We start from the raw sequence: 16,232 nt of genomic DNA, 5'->3' as shown, positions 1-16,232 counted from the left end.
CCTACTCTCTCTTCTGTTTCTTTTTCCGGTTTCTTTGTGGAGGTGGCCTGCGCCACCACCACCTAATCAAAGCTTCATGATGCTCCAGCAATGATGGATGGATTAAAAGGCAGAAGTCTACGTGACCATCATCATCATCAAGTCCTTCCGTGAGAACCCTAAATCCAAAGAGGACTGTTTCATTTATGTTAGGTAGAATGCCCAGAGGGGACGGCAGTCTCATGGTCTGGAATCCCTACAGATTTTATTTTTTTTCTCCAGCCGTCTGGAGTTTTTTTTGTTTTTTCTGTCCACCCTGACCATTGGACCTTACTCTTATTTGATGTTAATTAATGTTTACTTATTTTATTTTCTTACTGTGTCTTTTATTTTTCTATTCTTCATTATGTAAAGCACTTTGAGCTACTGTTTGTATGAAAATGTGCTATATAAATAAATGTTATTGTTACAAAATATTGAGCTGGCCACAGGTTATGGAAACATCTTGGCGATGATTTAACAGAATGGGATGCACTTGAGCTAAATTTCATGTGTCATAGCAAAGGGTCTGGGCACTTGTGCCAATGTGATATTTCAATTTTTTGCTTTAATAAATATGCAGAAATTTCTACAAACCTGTTTTTATTTTGTCATTCTGGGGTAGAATATTAATGAGGGAAAACATTATTTGAGATGATTTTAGCATAAAGTTGCAACAAAGCAAAATGTGTAAAAAATGAAGGAGTCTGAAAGCGCAGAAAGAGTGGACACAGCCCAGCATGAGTTGTAACAGACAGCAAGGACCTGCAGGCCACTCACTGCTGCGTGATCAACTTGCGGTTAAGTCGTTGGGATTTGCTGACCGTCTGAAGGTACTAAAAATAAAAACAGATCTCTGCAAACAGAATCCTCAAGTTTGCCATACAACTTCAAACAACATAACTTAGACATTCAAGTTTTTGCTTCTTTCCCCCTGCCGGCGGTGCTTTTAACACTTTTAGCACTTTCAGGTCACACAGTGCTCTCTGGTGTATAGAACAATTTGTCAGTTAGAAAGAGTTAAGTGACATGATGATGCTCAACTTTGAACTGTTTTCACAAGGTTAAACTCTTGTTTTGTTTTTTTTTTTTCTTTTACTTTATTGGAAAAAATTTCTTTAAACAAACAACTTACCCAAAAATGAAGCCTAAACAAGGATATAAAGGACAAAATCCGGTCATGGCAGCCCAATTTAAAGTTGTCTTGTCAAGCTCAATAAATAAATTGACAATGAGAGCGAATATTCATTTTTTGTAGTTCCCCTCATATTTTCCTTCATTATCACTTTGGAGAGCCGCCTATTAACTGCACCAGTCCATCATACACTAAGTTAAAGTTATATTTAAATTTATAAAAATACAAAATATAAGTAACTGCAGCACATCGGTATTTAAATGCATGCATATTAAAAACAATATCCCAAAATATAAATAACTGTCTTTCAATTAGTGAAACAACCTTTGCTAACACAACTGATGAAGTTTATTGTCACATAGTAAAATGAAATTCAGACTTGAATGTCACTTGAGCATTGGAAAATGTATTATTGAAATTCTTATTACATCAGAATAGTTGAAATGGTAAAGAACTGAGCAAATTTTCAGTGATTAGGACTCACCAAAATGTAGGTCTGTTCCTCCGAAGAGTCGCCTGGGATTTACTCGCAGTTCCTTCCTCCTGGGCGCTGTATTTAGTTTTCCCAGCTGGCCTTATCTCTGACATGTTTCACCTTGACTCTTCCAAGGGAATTATTTTATATCATAGTTTTTAAAAACTGTGAATGGTTTTCAGTCCCAGAGCTACATCCCCCTGATTCGAAAGCTAAGGCTCCTCTTATTTGATAAGAGGCGCTAGATAAAGACACCGTCCTGGAATGATGGACCCCTAGCCAGTGTGGAGGCAATGTGGACCTTAAATATGCAGCCAGTGATAAAATAACATTTTGAAAAGGCTAAAGAAACACACACGCACTCTAAATGACAACATTGTGCAGTTTTATTACACAGTTCTTACTACAGTGGGAATCCCATGCCAAGCCGTCTGTGAGGAGCTTGCATACTTGTGCAGATTTTCTTCCCAAATCTCCAAGATTGATGAGCAATTCTAAACAGATTCTTAACAATTCTTAACAGTCTGAACTGGTGCTGCATTTAGAGTTACTTCCTGCCTCGTGCCCGGTGCTGGTGAAATGGCTATTGCTCCTTGTAACCCTAAACTGCATTAAATGATTACTCCAACCAAAAATGATATTTAATACAAATGTTACTCATCCCATGTAGTTTTAGTGGTGGCCAAGGAAGATTTCTAATGTCATGTTTTCATGCAGACAAAGCAAAACTTGTACATTTGGATTAATGTTGGTAAACAACATCAAATACGTCCAGGAAAAAATCTCACATTTCTCGTGTCGTATAATCCCAATGTCAAGTAATCCAGAATACATTTTGCTAAAATATTGTTCAATAAATCACTTCTGGAAAATGCTTTCCTGAACAAAAATGGAATATGCTTAAGTACAACCGAGCATTCGAGTTCCACCCATCATCAGGAAGAGAATAGGCAACCATACTTGTGCATATCTGAAAATGTCAATTCACTGAGCCAATTTTACAGACTGCCGTTACATAATCCCCGAGGTGTGGATAAGAATATAAATGTAATGAAAGGAGGACGCGACTCTACAGTTTAAACGCTCAGTCGCATTTGAGCGTGTTCCATTTTAATTTCTGAGAGCATTTTTTGGAAGTGGTTTATTTAATAATATTTTGTGTTTGGGGCATTGTGAGCATTCATCTGAGTGACGTGACATGTCAAGTCAAGTCAAGCTGGGGAGCATGCACTGGTACAATGCGTTGCTGCACCCACTACACGACGAAACAACTCGGGATCCCAGTTTGCAACCCCCCCAGGCAGACGTGCAGTCCATTCCCACCCACCAGAAATGGCCCTCTATCTGCCGCAGCCAGGTGTTAAGTGGGCAACCCCTTGGCCTGGTCCAGCCACTCGAGTCCTCAACAATAAGGATCTTATGAGCTGGATCACCTTCGGGGAAACGCACCACATGGCCGTAGTGCCGTAACTGACGCTTCCCCACAATGCAGGTAATGTGCTCATTCGATACAAAGTCAAACCAACGGTACCCAAGGATTTTCTGGAGAGACACAGTACCAAAGGAGTCCAGTAGTTGTCTCAGGTCACTGGATAGCATCCATGTCTCACAAACATATAGCAAGACAAGAAGCACCATGACTCTAAAGACTTGGACCTTTGTCCCTTTGCAAAGATATTGGGAGTGCCACACACCCCTTTCCAGTGACCTCATGACCCCCCATGCTCTCCCAATCCGTCTGCTGACTTCATAGGAAGAGTCACCAGAGACATGAATATAGGAGCAGAAGGAGCAGAACACACGCCTGACGAACCCCAGAATCAACTGGGAAAAACACAGAGGTCCTGCCTCCACTCTTCACAGCACTCACAGTACTGGCCATGCCATGATATCCAGCAACCTCGAGGGGATCCCACGAATCCTCATGATGTCCCACAGGGCAAGTCGAAGGCTTTGCGAAAATTGACAAAGGCTGCAAAGAAACTCTGCCGATATTCGTGTTTGCGCTCCATGAGAACCCTTAGTGCCAGGATGCGGTCGATGGTAGACTTCTTAGGTGTAAAACCAGACTGCTCTGGTCACTGGTAGGTGAGCAAGTGATCATGGATCCTATCGACGACCCTACCCGGCACCGAGAGCAGTGTAATACTCCTGTAGTTGCAGCAATCCAGGCGATCACCCTTCCCTTTCCAGATAGGGACAACAAGTCCCAGTTTCCAGTCAGTTGTTATGATTCCAGTCTCTCAAATGGAAGCAAAGATTGCTTGCAATGCCAGAAGGACAGCCTTACCACCAGCCTGGAGAAGTTCACCCCGGATACCACAGATCCCTGCAGCCGTTCCCCCACTCAGCTGGTTCACCACCTGTGCAATCTCAGTGAGATTGGGTGGTTCACACTATGGACTATGGACCCAGAGATATCCAACGTCCAAGTGGGAGGATCAGCTTTGAACAACTGCTCAAAGTAGCCAGCCCAGCGGGTCACAATTGCAGTGTCATCCTTAAGGACCGTTCCATCAGCTGCCCAGACTGCGACTCTCTGAGGAACAGATTCAGATTCAGAACGTGACAAGTGAATTACGTGAAATGTTGTTCAGCGTTGGTCACCATAGATGGTAGCCCAAGCAGAAGCTATATTATTTCTGTTCTGCATGAAAACATGACATTAACATTTTCTCTCAGCCATCACTACAAACTAAATGGGTTAAGTAATAAGTATATTATTTATGAAAATAAAAATTAAAAAATGTGCTTTTTTTTGGTGTTTGTGCTTTAGATTTTTTAGTGGCAAAAGAGGACAACTGAAAGTGAAATATACTGGACCACCTAAAAGAGATTCATGAATTTAAATATGTGTGTGAACTTTAGATCTCCCTCTGTGGAATATTAAGTTGGTTGTGACACAGCAGCTTTGTATTTTAGATCAGTTTTGCGCGAGGATTGCCTCCTTTTTTCTGAGATGAGATATACTGTATATTTCTGACTTCACCACTAAACTAGTATTGCCTAGGTCTTTATAAACTTTTTGGTGCATCCTCAATATTTCCTTTTTCAGAGAGTCTAAATCATAAACATTAAAAAAGAGTAACCATGTAAAGAAAGACCCTGAAGACCCCACTAATGACTTTACTCCACATAGGAAATTCTCTTCTTATCCGTACTGTTTGTCTCCGGCCAGTTAACCAAATTATGTCCAGTTTTATACAGGGTGAGCCAAAATGAAGTACCACATTTCTCAAGGTCATTGTGTGAGGCTGAGACAGCCAAGTGAGCTGGGGTGGGGGTCCTTTGATAGGCGACCCCTTGTAGTTTTCAGTCGGCAACATGCCTTGGTCCAGTGTGCACTGTGCTTTCGCTATTGAAGCATTCTTCAAAAAATCAGTGAATCCATCATCACTACGCAACACGCCTTCCAAATGAACTTCAGCATTCCTCCTAATGGCAACGTCCCAAATTGAAAAACAACTTCTTCAATGGGTGGCTAAATTTAGACAGACGGGTACAACATTGAACATAAAATCTCCAGGCCGTCCTCTGACTGTATGAATGCCTGAAAACATCCAAGCTGTAAGTGCATCAATTTTGCAGTCTCCTAGACATTCAGCACGCAAACATGCTTCTGCCATAAGGCATTTCCAGCACATCTTTGAGGAAGATTTTGCAAGAGGACCTTAATTTCCATCCATACAAAATCATGGTAGTGCAGGAACTCACTGACAGAGAGACTGGGAGAGCCTTAAGATATGAGCGTGAACATTCTGCAAACTGTTCATCGAGATGCCATCGTCGTGTGTAGAAACAAGGCATATTTCCATTTGAATGGTTGCATACAGAAGCAAAACTTTCGTTATTGGGCTGAAACCAACCCTCGTGAACTTAATCAGAGACCTCTGTACAGTGAGTGTGTTACACTTTGGTGTGCAGCTGCAGAATTTGGCATTGTAGGCCCTTACTTTTTTGAAGAGCGGGGAGCAACGGTTACCATCACTTCAGAATGTTACATTGAAATGCTAGAGAAATTTCTGCTGCCCCAACTGGAAGAAATGGATGTGGTGGATGCCTGGTTTCAACAGGATGGAGTAACAGCTCATAAGGTGCAGGGATCAATGCAAGTTTTACAGAAGATGTTTGCGGGGAAGCTGATCTCCCTGCGCAGCGATGTCGGGTGGCCTTCACGTTTGCCTGATCTCACTCCGTGCGATTTCTTCTTCTGCCTCCTATGAACACATACCCATCTTTTCATTAGTACATCATTTTCACATAAGTAGTCTTACAATGTATTTCTGAGTATAGCTTCTACAATATTATATAGAAATGGAAGAAAGATTTATAGGTCTGTAATTACTGGAATCCTTTTTGCCTCCTGGTCAGTGGAGTCACATTTGCAGCTTTCCAATCATTAGGTATTAAGTGAAGGCTTACAAAAAAACACCATTAATTTGGATAAGTGTAGTCTTATTTTGAATATAAATTAAAACTGGAATGTGCTGTCCTATGTAAAAAATAATACAAATGAGTTGGAGCTGCATGTAGCAGAGCATAATTATGATATTATAGCATTATTATAACGGAAACCTGGCTAAATAGCAAAGATGGGGATTAATGTAACATAAAAGGGTACACATTTTTTAGGAAGGATAGACAGAACAGAAAAGGAGGTGGGGTTGCTGTTTATGTCAAACAGGATTTAAATGTAAGACCTCTTCAGTTGGATGATGAGCCCATCTTAGTGAGGACATGTGGCTTCGCCTGGAAAATATTAGGGAAAAAGGTCTTATTTTAGGAGTGTTTAGTAATTTCAACACACATCTTTTAGTGATATTAAAAAGGCCAATCTACAGGGGGATATGATAGTCACGGGAGACTTACCACCCAAATAGTAACTGGGATAATATTGCAAACAGCAGGGCACAAGAGTTTTTAGAAGTAATCAGTCACTAATTTGGAATTAGTAGGAAATTTAAAAAAAAAAAACACCACAGAGGGTTAATAACATCGTTAAAAAAGAAGTATTTGCAAAGGAAAAAACAGCTGTATAAAGGGTTTAAGACGAATGACTTCAGGGTGAATTGTAGGGTGTATGAGAACATGAGGACAACCATTAAGAAGGATTTCAGGGAGGCTAAAAGACAGTTGGAGAGGAAATATAGCAGATAAAGTGAAAGAAGACCCCAAGAGATTCTTTCAGTATTTTAGTAGTAAAAGAACAGTTAAGGAGGAGGTCAAGTTCATCAGAAATAGTAAAGGGGAATTAAAAGATACAGACAATGAAATAGCAGATGCCCTAAACTTACATTTTACTGTGTGAGGTTTTAGTCTCCAGGCTCCAGCACTAGAAAAGGTCCAGAGAAGAGCGACTAGGCTGATTCCAGGTCTACAGGAGTTGAATTATGAGGAAAGATTAAAAGAGCTGAGCCTTTACAGTTTAATCAAAAGAAGTTTAAGAGATGACATTATTGAAGTGTTTAAAATTATGAAGAGAATTAGTACAGTGGATCGAGACTTGTATTTTAAAATGAGCTCATCAAGAACACGGGGACACAGTTGGAAACTTGTTAAGGGTAAATTTCGCACAAACATTAGGAAGTTTTTCTTTACAAAAAGAACGATAGACACTTGGTAGATGCTAAGACTTTGGGGACTACACTTGATGTTTTTTTCTAGAAGGCTAGAATGTCGAGGTGTGGGCCTGTCCTCATTAGAATGTTCTAATGTAACCTTCTATTCCTAAATTAAAACTTTCAGACTTTAAAATTAGGCATTTAGGTTTTTAGATAGTTTATGTTCATGCAAAGAACCTCAGAGTCATAGAATGAATTACCAGGTGGTGTGGTGGAGTGTAGGACTTTACGGACCTTCAGATCTCAAGCTGATGTTATTTTGGACAGTCCAGGTCAATAGAATGGACAGTGTGTTGGGCTGAATAGCTCATCACAGTTCTGATGTTTTGTATCCAACGGTGACAAAGTAGACACACTACAGAATGTATTCTGCATAATGCAATTTAAAAATTGATATTCAGCAGCCTCTAAAATAATTAATAATGTGAAAACTTCACTCATCAGTATATAAAATAAAACTGTAAGCACTTTTAATCCAACGAGCCAGTCAACACTATAAAAACAACAATAAAAATGCTGCTCTTTTACATTTATTAATACTAAGAAAATGATTCATACAATAAATTTGCAGAGTTACAAAAAATAATGTATTTTGACTTCATAGCCCAAATTATCTTCTCTTAATAAATTATTCTTGTCTAGTTTTTGAATTGTTGAAAGCAAAGATGTCAAATCTTCAAGTGATTTAAAGTCATGGTAATAAAAGCCACCTTTGGTAATGTGCATTTAAAGAAGTAAAATGCAACAATATATTTTGTCTTCACACAGCTAATAATTAAATTTTATTTTTATTTTTTTCAAAAACAGAATATAGAAACGTACTATTAAAAGTGCAGTATTTCTGATGAGTTTGGCTAAATGACATTATAATAAATTAGAATTACTACATTTAGATTACAACTGGTCCCTTTAAAAGAACCTGATAACAGGTAGTTATTAGATACTGTACGACAACATTTACATTATAAAAATATTTTATCCAGTATATCATGATGGCTCCAAAAGAGGAAAGACGGCTTTGAAGAAGCTACTGTTGCTTTAAGAAAAGTGCTGCTCCACACTGAATCCAGTGTTCTGTGTTGCCTCCACAAGGAACATCAACGTTGCTGACTACACGAAGTCGTTCTGCACTGCTGTACAAAGGCAATGAAATGCAGTCTCCTGGAGAATAAGGTCCACGTGCATCCTGGGAAAAAGGAGATAAAACAATAAAATAAGAAGTGAACTTAAATATACAAAATGTAAATGCATGAAGGTACAGTGGGGAGGATAAGGATTGAACGCATTAACGTTTACCTCAAAAAATGTACTTCAAATGGGGCTATTGACATGAAACATTCACCAGATGTCGGTAACAGCCCAAGTAATCCACAGATACAAAGAAATCAAAACAAATAACTCCATAAATTAAGTCAGGTGTAATGAAGTGGAATGACACAGGGAATAAGTATTGAACATGCTTACTGAAATTTAATTAATACTTAGTAGAAAAACCTTTGTTTGTAATGACAGCTTCAAGATGCCTCCTATATGGAGAAACTAGTCGCATGCATTACTCGTTGTACTCGTTGTTCCACACAAACTATCTTGAAATCTTGAAGGTTCTGGGGGCCTCTTCTATGAACTCTGATCATCAGTTTGTACCATAGATTTTTAATTGGATTCAAGTCAGGTGATTGACTGGGCCATTCTAGCAGCTTTATTTTCTTTCTCTGAAACCAATTGAGAGGTTCCTTGGCAGTGTGTTTGGGATCATTGTCTTGCCGAAATGTTTTTTTCTTCAGCATCCTGGTAGATGGCAGCAGCTTCTTATCAAGAAAGAACCGGTACATTCATTCATTCATCCTTCCTTCAATTATATGTTGTTGGTATGGAGTGATGTTCAGTGCCATTTCTCCTCCAAACAGGGTGTGTGCAATGACATCCAAAGAGTTCAATTTTGGTCTCATCTGACCAGCAAACTTTAAACGAGCTTCAACAAGCTTTTTCCTCAGCAGTGGAGTCTTGCATGGTGAGTGTGCATAGAGGCCATGGCGGTTGAGTGCATTACTTACTGTTTTCTCTGAAACAGCTATACCTGCTAATTGCAGGTCTTCCTGAAGCTCTCTGTGAGTGGTTCTTGGCTCTTGGACAACTCTTCGGCTCATAATCTTGCGAGGAGCACAAAGTAGTGGCCGGTTTATGGTGAAATGCAGCTTTTTCAATTTCCGGATTATGGCCCAAACAGTGCTCACTGGAACATTCAGAATTTTAGAAATATGTCTGTAAACAATGTCATCAGTATGTTTTGCAACAATAAGGTTGTGAAGGTCTTGAGTGAGCTCTTTGCTTTTACCCATTATCATGAGATGCTTCTTGGGTGACACCTTGGTAATTAATGAGAAACCTTTTTATAGGCCATCAATTAGGACTAAATCAGCTGATATTAATTTGCACTGATAGGGTGCAGGATTGCTTTCTAAATACAGACAGATTTCAGCTGGTTTCTTGGCTTAACCTACCTTTTCTTCATGTGTTTAATACTTTTCTTTGTGTCATTCTACTTTATCACACATAACTTAATTTATGGAGTTATTTGTTTTGATTTCTTTGTATGGATGGGTTACCTGGGTTGTTACTGACATCTGGTGAAAATATCATATCCCATTAGAGAGAAACTGAGAAAAACGCTGACATGTTCAATCCTTATTTTCCCCGCTGTACATAATGCTTTGTAGTGTATTAATTTACACCACAGGATAACATTTCACACAAGCTTGCCTCTTCATAGAATGAACATCTCAAACTCTGACTCTTCTTCAGTGCGGTTTCTTTTACCATAAAGATGTGGCCCTCTTATTTGGAATGGGCAATGACAGGACCCTCACAGCATAATGTCGAAACTGCAGGTACATCATCTAGATTTAAGCATGCTTTTAGGATCTTAAAGCAATGTCTCATTATTGCATGACCATGGATTGCGCTTATAAATTTCAACTGTAAATTGAAGTTGTTTTTAATAAGTTTGCTATCAAATAATTTTTTTTCACTGTAATGTGGAATACAACTTTAAAAACTGTCATAATAAAACTGTTGTTTTAGCTGGACATGTAACACAATTACTTTCAAATCCTGAACTGAAAGATAATGTACTTCATTTTTCAATCTAAGTTTAAAAGATGCGCATTTTCTGCTCAAATATTGTTAATCACACAATGGTATTCAAGATTAAAAAGGCATGACACCATTTATAGTAGATTGATTTTACCCTTTACATCAAGAAGTGCGTCAAGTTTTGTTATCTACTGTATGAGGAGTAGCAGCAGGGCCCGGGAAATGCGTGTTAATAAAAAGCGTCTCTTGTAGTGTTGCTATGCACGGGGTGTTTGAGATGATGAAGAATGTTTGCACTGGAATACAGCAAAACTAAATTACGTTACCTAAAGACAAATACTGCATGGCAAAAAATCGTAATTTAATGTGCAGCCTATTTCCATATGCAGCTTATTTGTGTGAGCCCAGGAAGTCAGTCTTAAGATCTAAACACTTTTTTTTTTCATTTATACCTGTGAGACTATCCTCTAGAGAGAATTTTGTGACTTTGAAACTACATCAAATAAAGCACAAGCTGAAGGAAAAAACACACAGAATAAGATCAATAGCTTGCCATCTGTTTTACTGCACATTTATGCTAATGATGCATGTTCCCAAGATGTAATTGTCAAACTCTTTATTCAAAATAATCACATTCTTAAGGGAAAAGTAATGGCAAATATTGTAAGTTGAATTACAAAGACATAGAAATTAACAGTATGAAAATGTCCCTTTTCTGTTAATGACATGCACACTTTCTCATTCTGCTTGTACTAAAAAGAATAGTTGGTTTCCTAATGCAGGGGAACTTGCTCCTTATTATGTTTAAGGTTATATACGAATCTTTTTAAAGCATACAATGGTTTATTCCCTCAGCTTTTGCAAATGTATGTATTACTTCAGCTTGCTACACGGTAGTCAGGAAAAGAATGAATAAAGATGCTGTTATGAGCCAAAGAATTTAATGGAAAAAAATACAACTTAAAAACAGGAAGCAAGAACATCCAAACAATAGTGAAGACTGAACACTCTGTTCTCATATTATATTGTTTTTTTCCAAACAAAATATGAAGCAAAGTTTTAGTTGAAAAATAATACCATAAGGAGAGTTTTTACAAAATTGCTTGGCCCTCTGAATAACCTTTTGTGACAAGACGAATAAATGACTAAGAGTCAGATTGGGAACTACGGTAATGATAAGCGTAACAAATAAAACATAGCTACCTCAAAGAAAGAATAACCAAGAAATGTGAAGTCCTTCTTTAATCATGAAATTGGTACTAATAATTTAATTTAATGCCTACCAAATACAACAAGAAATTGTAAATGTATTTCATTAATTTACTCTGTCTAGAGTCATGGTGACAAAAAGCTATTTACGACACTCCAACATTCCCCATCAACAGTCTTCTCTTCCTCATGGAGAACTTCCAGGTGACTCAGACCATCGGAGAAATATATCCCTCCCTGCAAAATAAGGGTATGGCGTTTGGTTGCTTTCCAAGTGGGCTGTGCATGGTACCATCTTGTGTGAGCTACCCTACAACATCCTTTGTAGATATTCAGACCTCTTTTACCTGTCAGCTCATTCTGTCATACAGAACAGTTTTCTACTAAAATTCTGTTAAACTGAATTTTTATTTTTCTCTTGCTCTGATATCAATTGGGCAAGAGTAACAGGACTTTATATTGATATGACTATTGTAATCATCTTACTTTATTAAAAAAAAAAAAAGTTTAATTATTAAACTAAAAAAATGTCTGCTTGTATCCAAACCTCAAGCTGCTAAAATGAAGCTGCCTTTCTACATGTGCTGAAGATCAGTAGTTTGCCTTTGTAATTACCTTGAAAGAAGGCAGGATGTGTAGAAGAACTGTCCAGCCATCAATCATGAAATTTACATGTGATAAATATAAATTACTTTGGCTGATTACCCTGTATTATGTTGGGCTTTCTGTTGCAACATTAAAAAAAAAACACAGTGTCCGTGTTTTTTTTCTTTTCTTTTTGAATTAGCTTATACTGCTCTCATATACTGTGCATAATAAGCAATGGTTAATTTATTTCAGAGGTGATGAGAAGCAGAAAACACAATAGAGGGTTCTTCTTAACAAAACAAAAAAAAGTTTAGTCAACTTTTCTTGTATACCATGAAATTGGTTTAACGTATCTTAATGCCAGCAGTTACTTTCTTGTTTATCATTTTCTTTTCAACATCAAGGCTATGTTCATAATCTAGTCGCTTCATTTAAATTATCTATCACAGGTCTCATTTGTTAGGGACTAGTTTCGTATTCCTAAGCATTGCACATTTTCTTTATGCATTTTCCTCATGGCATAAATAATGGTGCGACATCTGGTGATTTGTTAGCTGGAGACATTATGTCCTCACTTTTCTTGCAGTAAAGAGAGAAATACTGAGAAAAAAGATGAACTTGTGTGTCTGGCAGCAGTAAGACGGTCAAATGGTCTTTCTTTTTTAATATTCAACTTAATACAAGAGATTATAAATTGTTGCCCATCTTCTCTCTGACACAACAACACTGAGTACTTTCAGCCATTGAATTATTAAGGAGAAGTGTTTTAAGAAACATGACTGGGGCCCCTTTACACCAACAGCAATACATCTGCTTAATGCCTCCTAGTGACTGTGACAGCGAAGTCGGAACTTTGCTTTTTTTAAATTTTTTCTTGCTTCATAGTAATTCATAGATAGATAGATAGATAGATAGATAGATAGATAGATAGATAGATATCTATCTATCTATCTATCTATCTAGTAATTTGGTATTACTATACTATAGCTGTATATATGCTGGATGTAAATGCTTTGATACACTGGAAAAAATCCTAACTCAATCTCAAAATACTTAGCTCTCATTCTAACCAGAAGTAGTTGTAGTTCAATGAATAAAAATCCTGGAAGTCTGAAGCCGCACTTAACAATCATAAAAAGGCTGGATATAATAACATAATGTGTCATTTTACCACCATTTTACCAGCAACCAGAATAGTGACAGCAAACAACAAAAAAATGGTGGAACCACACCAAACCCAAAATAATATCACCAGAATGATGATATAAATTGTAAACAACCAGAAAACCACATCAAATTACTTCAGGAATTAATCATCTGATTACAGAGACATCAAAAGTCAGATTCATCACACAGTCATCATGTCACCAGAGCAGAAAGTCTCCAAGATTCAGCTCCATTTAATAGCAACAGACAGGGTAGAAGAAAATACAGTACTGTTGACAATGTTCTATACCCAATTTAAATAGATTTGACTTAGCATTAAGAATACATACTAGACATAGACATAAAATAGCAGATCCATGAAGACACAGTGAAGATAGCAGTCATAATCCATTTTGAATTCCACACAATAAGGGTTCTTCACATCTAGGATGGAATACTCACTGATACTCCTGGATCCTGACATAGTGTAATCATATTGTCCGTGTTTTTAAAAATGGTGACCACCTCCTAAGTCTTTCTATCTCAAGTTATTGTCCACACAATATTAAAAAGGCAAATTAACCAAGACACAATTGCAATAGTTCAAGAGTATACATGATAAGCAATTACAAAAGTTTAAGGGGCAATGAACTGTCACATTTTAAGCAAATGTACAATAAAAGGTGAGGGGGTAGAAAGATTTAAAATTATAAAGAAAATAGGGAAGGTGGATGCCTGCTAAAACTTTAGAGTAAGTTCCTCAACTAGAGTATGGGGATATTAGATGAAAACTGGTTACAGGTAAATTCTGCAGAAATGGTTTAAAGTACTTCATCACAAAGAAAATTGCAGACACATAGAATACATTGCAAGATTGTAGCTGAATGTAGCACCATAGAAACCTTCAGAAATCAATCTGGCCATTTTTCGGAAATGTTCAGGAAATCAAAATTGACACAAACACATTATATTAGGCAGAAAGGCCCACTCCTTTTGTTCTAATATTCACCTATGTAATCCAACAGTTTGAATATATAGCTTAATGAGTAATTCTGACTTAATTGTCTCAGCACATATGGGGGACACTGCACAATATTACATTAATGATTACACTACAATACTTGCTATTTATTCTAAAAATGAAATATTGAGATTCTTTCATCTGGAATTTCTAACTGGCTTATACCTCATCCACTAAAGTTTCCAAGTGTTTTAAAGTAACATTTTATTTTCTGCCATTTTGCTTGACAGATAAATACATTCATTCTTTTTTTCAGCTTTACAAAAGATTTGATACTTTTTAAAGTCAGTAATGGACAGTGCACACTTTGGCTGACTAAATAATTCAGTACCTGAGAAATCCAGGCCATATAACAAGGGGGCACAGCAGACACACTGGGAGAATCATGCTGGCTTTCTGAAAGCCGGTTTCCGTCAAAGCTGCATCCTTCCAGTTGTAAGCCACCAATCTGCAAAGAAAACATAAATTATTTATGAATGACTATGAGGTTTAAATGTCACTGTTTATTATTATAGTCTAAGCCCCATTTGATTTGTTTAGAATTAAACCTGTTAACACTCCAGGAGTTTCAAAGCAATAGTATCACTAGTATAATGGTTGAACTTTACGAGGAAACCAAGAAGATTGTATTTGTCCTTAAAAAATACATTTTATTCAGTTCTTCATTCATAATTTAAACTGTTAAAAATCTTCAAACTTAGTTGGCATTCTGAAAATAAATGAGTTTATAGGTGAAATAAAGCAAAACATCAGAAAATACAGTTTATTAAATGAAAAATGTTATACCATAGGTATTGAGATTAATGGCTAAAGTAAACATGAAAGGAAAAGAAAGCAGAAAACATTGCATCTGGTTTAAAAATATATGGAGTAGCAACAGGCAGAACACAATCAAACGGTTCACAAAGACCAGACAGTTGGTAAACCTTCATTTTTATACTGTATGCTATAAAAGCTATTGAGTTATGAATTTCAGATGGAATTACATTATAGTTTGCAGGCAAGACAAAACTTACCAGCAAAAAGGAGAAAGGCCACCGTAAAATACAAAGGAGCATTGTAAATGGACTAGTATGTAATCATTAAATGTTATTTAGTCATCTTCTCTTGTACATTGTATTTATTACACTTAATAAAAATCTCGCACATGTACAAAAAATAACAATGCAACTACAGTCTTTCAGTAAACTGTTTCACCTGTATTCGGGAGTGTGGTCCTATAAAGCCTCTATAGGCAACTTTCATACAAGTTAGTATACAATAAAAGACATTTTTTATGATGCGAATGAAGCAGAAAATGAATTCCAAAGTTTTAACCACACGGGGTTATTGGAAACTGTTTTGTAAAGATGAATCACATTTTGGCACTATAATGGGGCATAAAAAATGTAAAACGCATGAATACACTGGGTATTATATATGGACAATGCACTTAAATGATAAGTTTAGTATTATTCAAGTGGTCCACAAACATACTGTAGCATATATGCATTTGCCATGCAAAGTTGTGTTCTTTCTCTTTCTAAAAATTTAAAAAATATATCTTGCTTGCACTGGCGCTTTACATTGCAGTGTATGACATATGGTGGAAAAGTTTAATTTTTCAAGCAAAGACAGTCGTTGAGTATTGATCCATGTCTTGTGATTACACACACATTGTAAAACAGTTTACACATGTCATTTCTGAACAAAAAGGAAAAAAAAAAATATCATGAGATTCAGCCATTTTAAAAGAAGAGCAACCGTGAACAATAGGTCATCAATTAGTCTTCCTGTGGAACGTTTCAGCCCACCAGAAAGGAGTTTCATCCCAACAGACCAAATCATAGTAAACTTTTTGAGCCATGTGGTTGGCTGTGTTTTACCTCCATATTTATGTACAGAAAACATATCATTACCATGAGAAAAATAGTACAAGGAATATGC

The 16,232-nt window shown here is 37.0% G+C and overlaps 1 protein-coding gene across 1 annotated transcript in view; it reads right to left on the bottom strand.

Annotated features, from left to right (window-relative positions):
• Nucleotides 1-7,763: 7,763 nt before the first annotated feature.
• LOC120523157 (cytoplasmic dynein 2 heavy chain 1) overlaps nucleotides 7,764-16,232 on the bottom strand; it is a 417,821-nt gene continuing 409,352 nt past the window's right edge. The window contains exons 89-90 of the mRNA XM_039744175.1: nucleotides 14,638-14,754; nucleotides 7,764-8,435 (exon numbers count right to left, since the gene is read on the bottom strand). Coding sequence (XP_039600109.1) covers nucleotides 8,277-8,435; nucleotides 14,638-14,754 — 276 coding nt within the window. The 3' untranslated portion in view covers nucleotides 7,764-8,276. The remainder of the gene's footprint in view (nucleotides 8,436-14,637; nucleotides 14,755-16,232) is intronic.

This window comes from Polypterus senegalus, chromosome 2 (genome assembly GCF_016835505.1).
Source record: "Polypterus senegalus isolate Bchr_013 chromosome 2, ASM1683550v1, whole genome shotgun sequence".
In the NCBI taxonomy this organism is placed as follows: domain Eukaryota; kingdom Metazoa; phylum Chordata; class Cladistia; order Polypteriformes; family Polypteridae; genus Polypterus; species Polypterus senegalus.
This window is presented reverse-complemented; position numbering and strand designations above follow the sequence as displayed.